Source organism: Callionymus lyra, chromosome 3 (genome assembly GCF_982586985.1).
Source record: "Callionymus lyra chromosome 3, fCalLyr1.hap1.1, whole genome shotgun sequence".
NCBI classification, from domain to species: Eukaryota; Metazoa; Chordata; class Actinopteri; order Syngnathiformes; family Callionymidae; genus Callionymus; species Callionymus lyra.
In genome coordinates, this window is record NC_141820.1 from 10017075 (window position 1) to 10035099 (window position 18025).

General features: G+C 31.3%; 1 protein-coding gene across 3 annotated transcripts in view; it reads right to left on the reverse strand.

Annotated features, from left to right (window-relative positions):
* Window positions 1–18025, reverse strand: part of yrk (Yes-related kinase) — a 61384-nt gene that overhangs the window by 31668 nt on the left and 11691 nt on the right. For 2 of the 3 annotated variants that reach the window (XM_087786394.1, XM_087786396.1), the window contains exons 2-8: window positions 17954–17997; window positions 15998–16189; window positions 14883–14985; window positions 12032–12130; window positions 10618–10721; window positions 9315–9464; window positions 60–224 (exon numbers count right to left, since the gene is read on the reverse strand). In XM_087786394.1, the coding sequence (XP_087642520.1) occupies window positions 60–224; window positions 9315–9464; window positions 10618–10721; window positions 12032–12130; window positions 14883–14985; window positions 15998–16172 (796 nt within the window). In that variant the 5' untranslated portion in view covers window positions 16173–16189; window positions 17954–17997. The remainder of the gene's footprint in view (window positions 1–59; window positions 225–9314; window positions 9465–10617; window positions 10722–12031; window positions 12131–14882; window positions 14986–15997; window positions 16190–17953; window positions 17998–18025) is intronic. The other variant, XM_087786395.1, reaches the window with a different exon arrangement.

Genomic DNA, 18025 nt, shown 5'->3' on the forward strand with positions numbered 1-18025 from the left:
CGTGACGCGTGACCCCCGACCCCCGACCCCCCACCCTCGCCGGAAAACACCAGCCCTACCCATCCACACTTCTCCGAACTGGCCGTTGCCCAGTTTCTTAATCAGCTGCAGGGATTCTCGTGGAATCTCCCACATGTCCTTGGTCTTGACGGACAGGTCGGCCAGCTTAGGCATGCCTCGCTTACAGCTGCCAATCAAACGGCAGCACAGGCCGGCCGCTCGCTCTGAAGCCGGCGGAGGAGAGAGAGAGAGAGACACGTAAACATGGACGCCACAGAAGAAGAGAGAGCGACGCACGAGTTAAGAACATGTATATAAATGTGTATTATAGAGTAACGAGTTAAGAACATGTATATAAATGTGTATTATAGAGTAACGAGTTAAGAACATGTATATAAACATGTATTATGAAGTGAAGAGTTAAGAACATGTATATAAATGTGTATTATAGAGTAACGAGTTAAGAACATGTATACAAACATGTATTATGAAGTGAAGAGTTAAGAACATGTATATAAACATGTATTATGAAGTAAAGAGTTAAGAACATGTATATTAACATGTATTATGAAGTAAACAGTTAAGAACATGTATATAAACATGTATTATAAAGTAAAGAGTTAAGAACATGTATATAAACATGTATTATGAAGTGAAGAGTTAAGAACATATATATAAACATGTATTATGAAGTGAAGAGTTAAGAACATGTATATAAACATGTGTTATGAAGTAAAGAGTTAAAAACATGTATATAAACATGTATTATGAAGTAAAGAGTTAAGAACATGTATGTAAACATGTGTTATGAAGTAAAGAGTTAAGAACATATATATAAACACGTATTATAAAGTAAAGAGTTAAGAACATATATATATAAACATGTATTTTGAAGTAAAGAGTTAAGAACATGTATATAAACATGTATTATGAAGTAAAGAGTTAAGAACATGTATATAAACATGTGTTATGAAGTTAAGAGTTAAGAACATGTATACAAACATGTATTATGAAGTAAAGAGTTAAGAACATGTATATAAACATGTGTTATGAAGTAAAGAGTTAAGAACATGTATATAAACATGTATTATGAAGTAAAGAGTTAAGAACATGTATATAAACATGTGTTATGAAGTAAAGAGTTAAGAACATGTATATAAACACGTATTATAAAGTAAAGAGTTAAGAACATATATATATAAACATGTATTTTGAAGTAAAGAGTTAAGAACATGTATATAAACATGTATTATGAAGTAAAGAGTTAAGAACATGTATATAAACATGTGTTATGAAGTAAAGAGTTAAGAACATGTATATAAACATGTATTATGAAGTAAAGAGTTAAGAACATGTATATAAACATGTATTATGAAGTAAAGAGTTAAGAACATATATATAAACATGTATTATGAAGTGAAGATTTAAGAACATGTATATAAACATGTGTTATGAAGTAAAGAGTTAAGAACATGTATATAAACATGTATTATGAAGTAAAGAGTTAAGAACATGTATATAAACATGTGTTATGAAGTAAAGAGTTAAGAACATATATATAAACACGTATTATAAAGTAAAGAGTTAAGAACATGTATATAAACACGTATTATAAAGTAAAGAGTTAAGAACATGTATATAAACACGGTTTATAAAGTAAAGAGTTAAGAACATGTATATAAACATGTATTATAAAGTAAAGAATTAAGAACATATATATAAACACGGTTTATGAAGTAAAGAGTTAAAAACATATATATAAACACGTATTATAAAGTAAAGCGTTAAGAACATATATATAAACACGGTTTATGAAGTAAAGAGTTAAAAACATATATATAAACACGTATTATAAAGTAAAGCGTTAAGAACATATATATAAACACGGTTTATGAAGTAAAGAGTTAAAAACATATATATAAACACGTATTATAAAGTAAAGCGTTAAGAACATATATATAATATGAAAGATACGAAAATGATACTTTTTAACGTGTTTGACTCAAATTAAATGAAATGAATTCATTATATATAAATTCCAATTCAAAAGTATATATATATATATATATATATATATATATATATATATATATATATATATATATATATATATATATATATATTCACACACGCAAATTAAATTAAAAAAAAATAAACTACACAAATTCAACTTGTAATTAACAAATTACTGAGATATGTCAACAAAAAATATAAATTTGAAATATTAAATTAATTCTCTCAATGCTCTGATGATATAAATGATACACAAACAGACACAGAAGCGACTGAACATCTTCGTGGAGGACGAGAGTCTTGAAGCTGCTGAAGCTGCGAGGCTGTGGTGCGTTCAAGGTCTCAGTCGGGAGAGAAGAAGGAAGGATGACAGAAAAAAACATCTTCTCACGTGAAGTCAACACGTTTTCTACAGACACTGAATGTTGTTGTTCCTCGTGGAGGTTTTATTAAACCAAACACACAATTAAAATGCTTTCATGTCGACAATATTTCCTCAAAAATGATGACAAAAGCTAATCATGACACACATGTAGTGCAATTGTTGTGTTTTACTGATCTTCAGTTTGTATTTGAGAATTAAAAAAAACCATTAGATCTTTAATTAATTAATTAGAATTAATATTAAGTCGTTTAGATTTGAGTAATTACTTGAGCTTTGTTTGACTTTTTGTCTTTTAAATCATTTAAAAATATTAATGATCTCATTAATGTTGATAAAAATATATATTAAAATCTTCTCAACAAAATTTTTCTTGTTAGTAAAATGACTTGATATTCTATTTTTTAACAGAAAGAACACGGGGAAATAAATGTAAATAAATAATATCGATTAAAGAAAATGTGTTTCTTACAAATATATAATAAATATATAAAGTGTTATTTTCAAACAAAACTCAGAAAACGTTAATTATTCCTAACATTAACTGACTTATATTTACATATCTTTCCATCAATTGAAGTTCATTCTAAAGCAGTTTTTGAACCAAAACAAAAATAAATACTGGGAGGATATAGAAGTTTTTATATCTAGAGGAACATTAAGTTCAACTGAATATCATAGTTATATATATAGTGTTATAGTTACGTATAAAACTTACATTATTAGAACAAATCTTGTAAATATTGTTTCATCATCCTCTGCAAATATCATCAACAATCTAAATTAACTAAACGTATTTAAATAGAATAAAAAAAACATTTTAAATGTGAAAATGTTAATGTTTCACTTAAACAAACAGAAAATATGTATATTTATGTATTTATTTATTGATATAATGTGTGAAACTAGATTCACTGTATTTAGAAGATAGATCATTATTTTACTATTGTTTATTTATCATGTTTTAGTTTTGCTTCTTATTCATCATTCACAACACAAGTACACAAGCGCACTATCACACACACTCAGAAAACCCACAGACTAATACATATTACAAACACAAGCACCCACACACACACAAAAACAAACAAATGAACACAAACACATTAACACATACAAAAATACACACAAACACACATATGATTGCAAACACCTTAAAAACACACACACAAACAAGACACACACCTACATAAAACACACAAAGAAACCCCTACAGACGCACACACAAACAAACACACACGCAAATACACAAACAAACACACAGACACATGCACACAAAACTCATACAAAAAACACACACACACAAACAAATGCACACACCTATAGACACACAAAACACGCAATCACAAACAAAAACACACACACAAACATACACCCACCCACAGGTACACAAAACACACTAAAAAAACACAGACACACACACACAAACGCACACAGACAAAATCAAACACACACACACACACAAAAACACACAGAGACACACAAAAAACACAAACAGACACACAACTTCTATAGATTCCTTGTATAGAGAATAAGAAGCAGAATAATCATATTGAAATAATGACGTCACTTTCATTTTAGAAGAACAATGTAACTCTTAGAATAGTGACGTCACTTTGATCTATTTATCATCATTTATTAATTTCTAATAATTCATTAATAAATATGTCATTAACGCGCGTGTTCAGTTGAACTCGGAGTGCAGTGCTAGGAGTCACCGCTAGAGGGCTCAGCGACGACAGCAAAGGAAACCGCGGTGCGAAAAGTTTTGCTGCAAACTTGAAATGTTGCAAACGAAGCACGTGAATATTTGTACACATTAACCTCAAGAGAACAAGTATCATCTGTGTATATTTGTACACATTAACCTCCAGAGAACAAGTATCACCTGTGTATATTTGTACACATTAACCTCCAGAGAACAAGTATCACCTGTGTATATTTGTACACATTAACCTCCAGAGAACAAGTATCATCTGTGTATATTTGTACACATTAACCTCCAGAGAACAAGTATCACCTGTGTATATTTGCACACATTAACCTCCAGAGAACAAGTATCACCTGTGTATATTTGTACACATTAACCTCCAGAGAACAAGTATCACCTGTGTATATTTGTACACATTAACCTCCAGAGAACAAGTATCACCTGTGTATATTTGTACACATTAACCTCCAGAGAACAAGTATCACCTGTGTATATTTGTACACATTAACCTCCAGAGAACAAGTATCACCTGTGTATATTTGTACACATTAACCTCCAGAGAACAAGTATCACCTGTGTATATTTGCACACATTAACCTCCAGAGAACAAGTATCATCTGTGTATATTTGTACACATTAACCTCCAGAGAACAAGTATCACCTGTGTATATTTGTACAAATTAACCTCCAGAGAACAAGTATCATCTGTGTATATTTGTACACATTAACCTCCAGAGAACAAGTATCACCTGTGTATATTTGCACACATTAACCTCCAGAGAACAAGTATCACCTGTGTATATTTGTACACATTAACCTCCAGAGAACAAGTATCACCTGTGTATATTTGTACACATTAACCTCCAGAGAACAAGTATCACCTGTGTATATTTGTACACATTAACCTCCAGAGAACAAGTATCACCTGTGTATATTTGTACACATTAACCTCCAGAGAACAAGTATCACCTGTGTATATTTGTACACATTAACCTCCAGAGAACAAGTATCACCTGTGTATATTTGCACACATTAACCTCCAGAGAACAAGTATCATCTGTGTATATTTGTACACATTAACCTCCAGAGAACAAGTATCACCTGTGTATATTTGCACACATTAACCTCCAGAGAACAAGTATCATCTGTGTATATTTGTACACATTAACCTCCAGAGAACAAGTATCACCTGTGTATATTTGCACACATTAACCTCCAGAGAACAAGTATCATCTGTGTATATTTGCACACATTAACCTCCAGAGAACAAGTATCATCTGTGTATATTTGTACACATTAACCTCCAGAGAACAAGTATCACCTGTGTATATTTGTACACATTAACCTCCAGAGAACAAGTATCACCTGTGTATATTTGTACACATTAACCTCCAGAGAACAAGTATCACCTGTGTATATTTGTACACATTAACCTCCAGAGAACAAGTATCACCTGTGTATATTTGTACACATTAACCTCCAGAGAACAAGTATCACCGGTGTATATTTGCACACATTAACCTCCAGAGAACAAGTATCACCTGTGTATATTTGTACACATTAACCTCCAGAAAACAAGTATCATCTGTGTATATTTGCACACATTAACCTCCAGAGAACAAGTATCACCTGTGTATATTTGTACACATTAACCTCCAGAGAACAAGTATCATCTGTGTATATTTGTACACATTAACCTCCAGAGAACAAGTATCATCTTTGTATATTTGTACACATTAACCTCCAGAGAACAAGTATCACCTGTGTATATTTGTACACATTAACCTCCAGAGAACAAGTATCATCTGTGTATATTTGTACACATTAACCTCCAGAGAACAAGTATCATCTTTGTATATTTGTACACATTAACCTCCAGAGAACAAGTATCACCTGTGTATATTTGCACACATTAACCTCCAGAGAACAAGTATCATCTGTGTATATTTGTACACATTAACCTCCAGAGAAGAAGTATCACCTGTGGATATTTGTACACATTAACCTCCAGAGAACAAGTATCACCTGTGTATATTTGTACACATTAACCTCCAGAGAACAAGTATCACCTGTGTATATTTGCACACATTAACCTCCAGAGAACAAGTATCACCTGTGTATATTTGTACACATTAACCTCCAGAGAACAAGTATCACCTGTGTATATTTGTACACATTAACCTCCAGAGAACAAGTATCATCTGTGTATATTTGCACACATTAACCTCCAGAGAACAAGTATCATCTGTGTATATTTGTACACATTAACCTCCAGAGAACAAGTATCATCTGTGTATATTTGTACACATTAACCTCCAGAGAACAAGTATCATCTGTGTATATTTGTACACATTAACCTCCAGAGAACAAGTATCACCTGTGTATATTTGTACACATTAACCTCCAGAGAACAAGTATCATCTGTGCATATTTGTACACATTAACCTCCAGAGAACAAGTATCACCTGTGTATATTTGCACACATTAACCTCCAGAGAACAAGTATCACCTGTGTATATTTGTACACATTAACCTCCAGAGAACAAGTATCATCTGTGTATATTTGTACACATTAACCTCCAGAGAACAAGTATCATCTGTGTATATTTGTACACATTAACCTCCAGAGAACAAGTATCACCTGTGTATATTTGTACACATTAACCTCCAGAGAACAAGTATCATCTGTGCATATTTGTACACATTAACCTCCAGAGAACAAGTATCACCTGTGTATATTTGTACACATTAACCTCCAGAGAACAAGTATCATCTGTGTATATTTGTACACATTAACCTCCAGAGAACAAGTATCACCTGTGTATATTTGTACACATTAACCTCCAGAGAACAAGTATCATCTGTGTATATTTGTACACATTAACCTCCAGAGAACAAGTATCACCTGTGTATATTTGTACACATTAACCTCCAGAGAACAAGTATCATCTGTGCATATTTGTACACATTAACCTCCAGAGAACAAGTATCACCTGTGTATATTTGTACACATTAACCTCCAGAGAACAAGTATCACCTGTGTATATTTGTACACATTAACCTCCAGAGAACAAGTATCACCTGTGTATATTTGTACACATTAACCTCCAGAGAACAAGTATCACCTGTGTATATTTGTACACATTAACCTCCAGAGAACAAGTATCACCTGTGTATATTTGTACACATTAACCTCCAGAGAACAAGTATCACCTGTGTATATTTGTACACATTAACCTCCAGAGAACAAGTATCACCTGTGTATATTTGCACACATTAACCTCCAGAGAACAAGTATCATCTGTGTATATTTGTACACATTAACCTCCAGAGAACAAGTATCACCTGTGTATATTTGTACACATTAACCTCCAGAGAACAAGTATCATCTGTGTATATTTGTACACATTAACCTCCAGAGAACAAGTATCACCTGTGTATATTTGTACACATTAACCTCCAGAGAACAAGTATCATCTGTGTATATTTGCACACATTAACCTCCAGAGAACAAGTATCATCTGTGTATATTTGTACACATTAACCTCCAGAGAACAAGTATCACCTGTGTATATTTGTACACATTAACCTCCAGAGAACAAGTATCATCTGTGTATATTTGTACACATTAACCTCCAGAGAACAAGTATCATCTGTGTATATTTGTACACATTAACCTCCAGAGAACAAGTATCACCTGTGTATATTTGTACACATTAACCTCCAGAGAACAAGTATCATCTGTGCATATTTGTACACATTAACCTCCAGAGAACAAGTATCACCTGTGTATATTTGCACACATTAACCTCCAGAGAACAAGTATCACCTGTGTATATTTGCACACATTAACCTCCAGAGAACAAGTATCATCTGTGTATATTTGTACACATTAACCTCCAGAGAACAAGTATCACCTGTGTATATTTGTACAAATTAACCTCCAGAGAACAAGTATCATCTGTGTATATTTGTACACATTAACCTCCAGAGAACAAGTATCACCTGTGTATATTTGCACACATTAACCTCCAGAGAACAAGTATCACCTGTGTATATTTGTACACATTAACCTCCAGAGAACAAGTATCATCTGTGTATATTTGCACACATTAACCTCCAGAGAACAAGTATCACCTGTGTATATTTGTACACATTAACCTCCAGAGAACAAGTATCATCTGTGTATATTTGTACACATTAACCTCCAGAGAACAAGTATCACCTGTGTATATTTGTACACATTAACCTCCAGAGAACAAGTATCATCTGTGTATATTTGCACACATTAACCTCCAGAGAACAAGTATCACCTGTGTATATTTGTACACATTAACCTCCAGAGAACAAGTATCATCTGTGTATATTTGCACACATTAACCTCCAGAGAACAAGTATCACCTGTGTATATTTGTACACATTAACCTCCAGAGAACAAGTATCACCTGTGTATATTTGCACACATTAACCTCCAGAGAACAAGTATCATCTGTGTATATTTGTACACATTAACCTCCAGAGAACAAGTATCACCTGTGTATATTTGTACACATTAACCTCCAGAGAACAAGTATCACCTGTGTATATTTGTACACATTAACCTCCAGAGAACAAGTATCATCTGTGTATATTTGTACACATTAACCTCCAGAGAACAAGGATCACCTGTGTATATTTGCACACATTAACCTCCAGAGAAGAAGGATCATCTGTGTATATTTGCACACATTAACCTCCAGAGAACAAGTATCATCTGTGTATATTTGTACACATTAACCTCCAGAGAACAAGTATCACCTGTGTATATTTGTATACATTAACCTCCAGAGAACAAGTATCACCTGTGTATATTTGCACACATTAACCTCCAGAGAACAAGTATCACCTGTGTATATTTGTACACATTAACCTCCAGAGAACAAGTATCACCTGTGTATATTTGTACACATTAACCTCCAGAGAACAAGTATCACCTGTGTATATTTGTACACATTAACCTCCAGAGAACAAGTATCACCTGTGTATATTTGTACACATTAACCTCCAGAGAACAAGTATAACCTGTGTATATTTGTACACATTAACCTCCAGAGAACAAGTATCATCTGTGTATATTTGTACACATTAACCTCCAGAGAACAAGTATCATCTGTGTATATTTGTCTTATATTATTTATAAGTATATATATATATATATATATATCTCACCTGTGTAATGATCCACCAGCTGCTGCACGGAGTCGAACTGAGACCTGGTCGTGATATAATATCCTCCATTGTCCAGTTTCCTGATCTTATAGTGCTTGACGTGATCCGCCTTCTTTTCGTCCCAGTCGCGGATGGACAGAGAATAAGCTCCTGAGAACAGAAGTGAAGGACAGAGAATAAGCTCCTGAGAACAGAAGTGAAGGACAGAGAATAAACTCCTGAGAACAGAAGTGAGTTCACAAGAAAAGAGAAGTCACGTGATCAACTTCTCTGTAAAGTTTCAAGGTATAAATGTAACATTTCAACTGTGGAAACTTTTCTTTGTTTTTTATTAAAATGTTTGGTTGATTTTTCTTCATTTAATTCAATAATTTATATATTGAAAGCTTGAATTTGTGTTTTAATAATTAAATTAAAAAATGTCTATATAGAAATGTTTATTTGCTTTTTTTTAATTAATTAAAAAATATTATATATACAGTATATATATATATATATATGTATATATATATATATATATATATATATATATATATATATATATATATATATATTGTCAGGTTCAACTTTAAAATTTCTATATTCAAAATTGTTTCAGTTGGATATTTGAAATGAATTTGTGTATTAAAAGGTTAGATTTGTTTATTTTTTATTTATTTATTTATATTAAAAGTATATTTAAAAGTAATAAAGGTTGAATTTGTTCTTTATTGTTGTTTTTATTAATAATTTCATTCTGAAAAAAAAACTACATTTGAAGGTTGAATGTGTTTTCATTGAATAACGTAATTCAATATTTTTCAATTTTTTTTTGATGGTTGAATGCTTTAAAATAAAAATCAAATATTTTCAAAGTATTTTTACACGTACAGTTTGATATTTTAGGTCCAATAATTCAAAAATAAATGCTCTAAATTCTAAACTCTTTTATATTCAGTATTTTCTCGTGGCACTATTGTATCAAAAGCGTATTGTATTTAAAAAGGACACAAATTAAAAACAAAAAAATCACTTAATAAAATGTATTTTGGAAATATTGAAAATATTAGTGACAATTTAATATGAAACTTAACGCCTGCAAAAGATTCAATTAATTTTAGATTTTTAAGATTTTTTTTAATTCAATTATAAAAAAAGAAAAAGAAATTCAACCTCTGAGTATAGAAATTATTCAATTATTCAATATATAATAAAATGCTTAAAAAACATCAGTTTCCATTAAAAAGCTTTTAACATTAAAAAGGTTAAATTAATTGAAATCATCCCTGAAGTCCTTCATAAGTCTCTGGTCTGAGGGTCAAACCTTTGGTGGTCTCGCTCTCTCGGATCAGGAAGGTCCCGCGTTGGTTTCCTTGTCCCAGCAGCTGTCGCTCCGCGTCCTTCCTGCCCATCTTCCCGAAGTACCACCTGTCAGTCACACGTATATGAAGAAGGTGATCATGAAAGTTCTTATTCGTTATTAATTATTATTAACTTATTTGTAAATATGATGATCACATGACATAACTACGGTGGCCCAGATAAACAAATGTACAAATAAAAAAAGAATCAGTATTTAGTTTCAAGTTTGTTCTTCTGGGCCACCGTACATAGATGATCACATGACATGAATGAATTGTCATGAGGCAGATAAATAAATGTTTACCGGTAAATGTTTCGTACATGTATGTACATGTACATGTGTGCGTGTTTTTACATGTGTGTGTACGTGTTTTTACATGTGTGTACCTGTTTTTACATGTGTGTACGTGTTTTTACATGTGTATTTTAGTGTTTCTACATGTGTGTACCTGTTTTCACATGTGTGTACATGCATGTGTTTGCGTGTACGTATTTTTACATGTGTGTGTACCCGTTTTTATGTGTGTACCTAAATGTATGTGTACATGTGTGTATCTACGTGTGTGTATTTGTTCGTGTTAGTGTAGGATTTTTTTGTGTGTATGTACATGTTTGTGTGTCTCTGTGTGTACGTGTAAGTGTATGTATGTGCGTGTTTTTACATGTGTGTGTACGTGTTTTTACATGTGTGTACCTGTTTTTACATGTGTGTGTACGTGCTTTTACATGTGTATTTTAGTGTTTCTACATGTGTGTACCTGTTTTCACATGTGTGTACATGCATGTGTTTGCGTGTACGTATTTTTACATGTGTGTGTACCCGTTTTTATGTGTGTACCTAAATGTATGTGTACATGTGTGTATCTACGTGTGTGTATTTGTTCGTGTTAGTGTAGGATTTTTTTGTGTGTGTGTACATGTTTGTGTGTCTCTGTGTGTACGTGTAAGTGTATGTGTGTACGTGTTTCTGTATACATGAGTATATGTGTGTGTACATGTGGTGTTTATGTACATGTACATGAGGCGTATATTTGTTGTACATGTGGTCTACATGTGTTGTACATTTGTGTATGTATGTGTTGTACATGTGTACATGTGATTATGTGTGTGTACATTTGTGTGTACTTGTGTACATACTTGGTACATGTGTGTATGTGTGTGTGTGTGTACTTGTGTGTATGTGCTTTTACATGTACTCACTCCTCCGCTTGTATAGAGTCCTAGGGTGTATCTATGTGTGTACATGTGTTTCAATGTGTGTGTGTTCTTGTGTGTATGTGTGTGTGTACTTGTACATGTACTCACTCCTCTGCTTGTATAGAGTCCACTGGTGTATCTATGTGTGTGTACTTGTGTGTACTTGTACATGTACTCACTCCTCTGCTTGTATAGAGTCCACTGGTGCAACATAGTTTGAAGGGATGTATCCGGTCTTGTCAGTGTCCAGAGATCGAGCCTCCCACCAGTCGCCCTCCCTGCACACACACATCAACACATCACAACATCAACACAACATCACAACACTTTCTCAACACTTGCTGTGACTATGTACGTGTGTTTGAATGCATCAGTTGTGTTTACAGGTACAGACGCTGCTACAGAGATGGAAAGAAGAAGTTTGAATTTATCAGGAACAACAGTTGTTCCATGTTTGTTATCAAATGAAGAACAATCGCGATTATTCTTCCACAATCTGGATTCAAACAATTATTAATCAATAATTATTCTTTATTCAATACATTTATCAATCAATAATTATTCTCGATTCATACATTTATCAATCAATAATTATTCTCGATCCATACATTTATCAATCAATAATTATTCTTGATCCATACATTTATCAATCAATAATTATTCTCGATTCATACATTTATCAATCAATAATTATCCTTGATTCATACATTCATCAATCAATAATTATTCTTGATCCATACATTTATCAATCAATAATTATTCTTGATCCATACATTTATTAATCAGTTATTATTCTTGATTCAAACATTTATCAATCAATAATTATTCTTGATCCATACATTTATCAATCAATAATTATTCTTGATTCAAACATTTATCAATCAATAATTATTCTTGATCCATACATTTATCAATCAATACTTATTCTTGATTCAAACATTAATCACTCAATAAGTATTCTTGATTCGAACATGTATCAATCAATAATTATTCTTGATCCACACATTTATCAATCAATAATTATTCTTGATCCATACATTAATCAATCAATAATTATTCTTGATTCAAACATTAATCAATCAATAATTATTCTTGATCCACACATTTATCAATCAATAATTATTCTTGATTCAAACATTAATCAATCAATAATTATTCTTGATCCATACCTTTATCAATCAATAATTATTCTTGATCCACACATTTATCAATCATCAATAATTATTCTTGATTCATACATTAATCAATCAATAATTATTCTTGATCCACACATTTATCAATCAATAATTATTATTGATTCAAACATTAATCAATCAATAATTATTCTTGATCCATACATTTATCAATCAATAATTATTCTTGATTCAAACATTAATCAATCAATAATTATTCTTGATCCATACATTTATCAATCAATAATTATTCTTGATCCACACATTTATCAATCAATAATTATTCTTGATTCAAACATTAATCAATCAATAATTATTCTTGATCCATACATTTATCAATCAATAATTATTCTTGATCCACACATTTATCAATCATCAATAATTATTCTTGATTCAAACATTAATCAATCAAAAATTATTCTTGATCCACACATTTATCAATCAATAATTATTCTTGATTCAAACATTAATCAATCAATAATTATTCTTGATCCATACATTTACCAATCAATAATTATTCTTGATTCAAACATTAATCAATCAATAATTATTCTTGATCCATACATTTATCAATCAATAATTATTCTTGATCCATACATTTATTAATAAATAATTATTATTGATTCAAACATTTATCAATCAATAATTATTCTTAATTCATACAATTCTCAATTAATAATTATTCTTGATCCATACATTTATTAATCAATAATTATTCTTGATTCAAACATTAATCAATCAATAATTATTCTTGATCCATATATTTATCAATCAATAATTATTCTTGATTCAAACATTAATGAATCAATAATTATTCTTAATTCATACAATTCTCAATTAATAATTATTCTTGATCCATACATTTATTAATCAATAATTATTCTTGATTCAAACATTTATCAATCAATAATTATTCTTGATTCAAACATTTATCAATCAATAATTATTCTTGATCCATACATTTATCAATCAATAATTATTCTTGATCCACACATTTATCAATCATCAATAATTATTCTTGATCCACACATTTATCAATCATCAATAATTATTCTTGATCCACACATTTATCAATCAATAATTATTCTTGATTCAAACATTAATCAATCAATAATTATTCTTGATCCATACATTTACCAATCAATAATTATTCTTGATTCAAACATTAATCAATCAATAATTATTCTTGATCCATACATTTATCAATCAATAATTATTCTTGATCCATACATTTATTAATAAATAATTATTATTGATTCAAACATTTATCAATCAATAATTATTCTTAATTCATACAATTCTCAATTAATAATTATTCTTGATCCATACATTTATTAATCAATAATTATTCTTGATTCAAACATTAATCAATCAATAATTATTCTTGATCCATATATTTATCAATCAATAATTATTCTTGATTCAAACATTAATGAATCAATAATTATTCTTAATTCATACAATTCTCAATTAATAATTATTCTTGATCCATACATTTATTAATCAATAATTATTCTTGATTCAAACATTTATCAATCAATAATTATTCTTGATTCAAACATTTATCAATCAATAATTATTCTTGATCCATACATTTATCAATCAATAATTATTCTTGATCCACACATTTATCAATCAATAATTATTCTTGATCCATACATTTATCAATCAATAATTATTCTTTATTCAAAAATGTATTAATAAATAATTATTCTTGATCCATACATTTATTAATCAATAATTATTCTTCATTCAAACATTAAATCAATAATTATTATTGATCATTCAAACTGCGAGACATTAGAAAATAACTCTTGAATAAACTAAATATCTTCAATAAATAACTAATATTTCTCACGTGTTGTTGATGATCTGGAACTTTTCTCCTTTAAGGAACGACAAGTCGTCTTCTGTCCGAGCGTCGTAGTCATAGAGAGCAACGAAGGACGTCACGCCTCCACCTACACACACACATGTTGTCACACACGTGTATACACACACACATGTTGTCACACACACGTGTATACACACACACATGTTGTCACACACACGTGTATACACACACACATGTTGTCACACACGTGTATACACACACACATGGTCATTACACGTGTATATACACATGTTTTCACACACGTGTATACACACACATGTTGTCACACACACGTGTATATACACATGTTGTCACACACACGTGTATATACACACACACGTGTATATATACACAGAAATATACATGTTTACAACTACACACACACATGGTCATGTACATGTGTAAACACACACACACGTTGTCACACACACATGTATATACACGCAAACATATACATGTATACAGACACACACATTGCCACGCACACATGTATATACACACAAACACACACGTACACACACATGGTCATGAAAATGTGTAAACACACACACACAAACACACGTGTATATACACACACACATGGACACACACACAGACAAAGACAGACATATAAACAAATACAGAAACAAACGCACACGCACAACCACTCGGAGACAAACACACATGCACATGTGCGCACACACAGACGCATAAAAACAAAAACATGAATAAACACAAACACACAAGCAAGCACACAAACAAAAACATACACTTGCACAGACAAACACAGACACAAACAAAAACACACAAACAGAAATAAAACCACAGAAAAAAAATCAAACAGACACAAAGAAAAGCACACAAACACACCCACACAGACACAAAAAAAACAAAATTAAAAACACACAAACTACAACAAACACATATACACAGACACAAACAAAACATAACCAATATACAAACACACACAGACACAAAGAAAAACACACAGACACACCCACACAGACACAAACAAAACATATAAAAAACACACACAGTAACATGAATAAGAGAAAAAGTAGTTTTGCTGAAAACACGTGTGAAGACGAGTGTTGTCGACACCACAGCAGAAGAAGTCGTACTGGTGAAGGCGCTCTGTGGCTGCAGGTAAGGGTTGGGGTTGGAGAAGAGGACCACGTGAGGAACGTCATCAGGAGTCAAGACCAGAGACGACCCCCCACCAGGGTTGCTAGGAGACAAAACTCCAGCATTGATGTGTTCCACTGCCTTCTTTCTCTTGCAACAAGAACACCCCATAATAAGCAGAGACCGAGCTGTAGCACATGACAAGAACATACATCGTCATTTGGTTAGTTTCATTCCTACAAGTCAACGTTCTGTCGTCTCAGTCCTTCTTATATTCCAGTGTGTCTTAAATACAATTATATTTTAAATGTGTTTTGTGGTTAAGTTGTGTCGTTTCTGGAGTTTTCAAATAAATAGAGGTTAATGTTTTCATTTTGTAAGTATGTTTTCATTCGTACAGTGTAAAGATGAGATTAACATTAAAATAAGAGTAAAAATTGGTTGAAAATTCTTTTTTTTTAAAGATAAATGAATGAATGAATACATGTTAATTCAAAATCGAATGTCTTTGTCTATGTGAATATTTACGTGTGTCTTGTGATCTTCTTTATGTACTAATATTTTATGTTTGTCATGTGATAATTTACTCGTATCGTGTGATCATAATTTACACGCATCATGTGATCATGTATGTGTCATGTAATCGTTTATGCATGTCATTGGATCATTATGATGTAACTTATATTTTAAGTATGTCATGTCATCTTTTATGTGTGTCATGTGATCATCTAAGTATTTCATGTGATCATTAAGATGTTATTTATATTTTAAGCGTGTCATGTGATCATTTATATGTGTCATGTGATCATGTAATTATGTCATGTGATCATTATGATGTAAATTATATTTTAAGTATGTCATGTGATCATTTACATGTGTCATGTTATTATTTATGTGTCATGTGATCATTTAAGTATGTCATGTGATCATGATGATGTTACTTATATTTTAAGTGTGTCATGTGATAATTTATGTGTGTCATGTGATCATTTATGTGTGTCATGTGATCATTAAAGTATGCCATGTGATCATTATGATGTTATTTATATTTTAAGTATGTCATGTCATCTTTTATGTGTGTCATGTGATCATCTAAGTAGTTCATGTGATCATTAAGATGTTACTTATATTTTAAGCGTGTCATGTGATAATTTATGGGTGTCATGTGATCATTTAAGTATGTCATGTGATCATTATGATGGAACTTATATTTTAAGTATGTCATGTAATCATTTATGTGTGTCACTTGTTCATTTACTGTGTGTCATGTGATCACTATGATGTAACCTATATTTTAAGTATGTGATGTGATCATTTACATGTGTCATGTGATCATTTAAGTATGTCATGTGATCATGATGATGTTACTTATATTGTAAGTGGGTCATGTGATCATTTATGTGTGTCATGTGATCATTAAAGTATGCCATGTGATCATTATGATGCGACTTATATTTTAAGTATGTCATGTCATCATTTATGTGTGTCATGTGATCATCTAAGAATTTCATGTGATCATTAAGATGTTACTTATATTGTAAGCGTGTCATGTGATAATTAATGTGTGTCATGTGATCATTAAAGTATGCCATGTGATCATTATGATGTTACTTATATTTTAAGCGTGTCATGTGATAATTTATGGGTGTCATGTGATCATTTAAGTATGTCATGTGATCATTATGATGCGACTTATATTTTAAGTATGTCATGTGATCATCTATGTGTGTCATGTGATAATTTAAGTATGTCATGTTAAATTTAAGTATGTCATGTTACATTTAAGTATGTTATGTGGTCATTTATGTGTGTCATGTAATCATTTACATGTGCCATTTGATCATTAAGATGTTACTTATATTTTAATAAGTCATGTGATCAATGGTGTTATTTCAACCCTCTGTGTTGTGTTCATGCAGATATAACTATAAAAAAGCGTAACGTTTCTTCACCTGACGTCTTCCTCTGTCAGATCATCGATGAATCAGCATCTCCTCTGTTGAAGAGAAAGAAGAAGAAGTGAG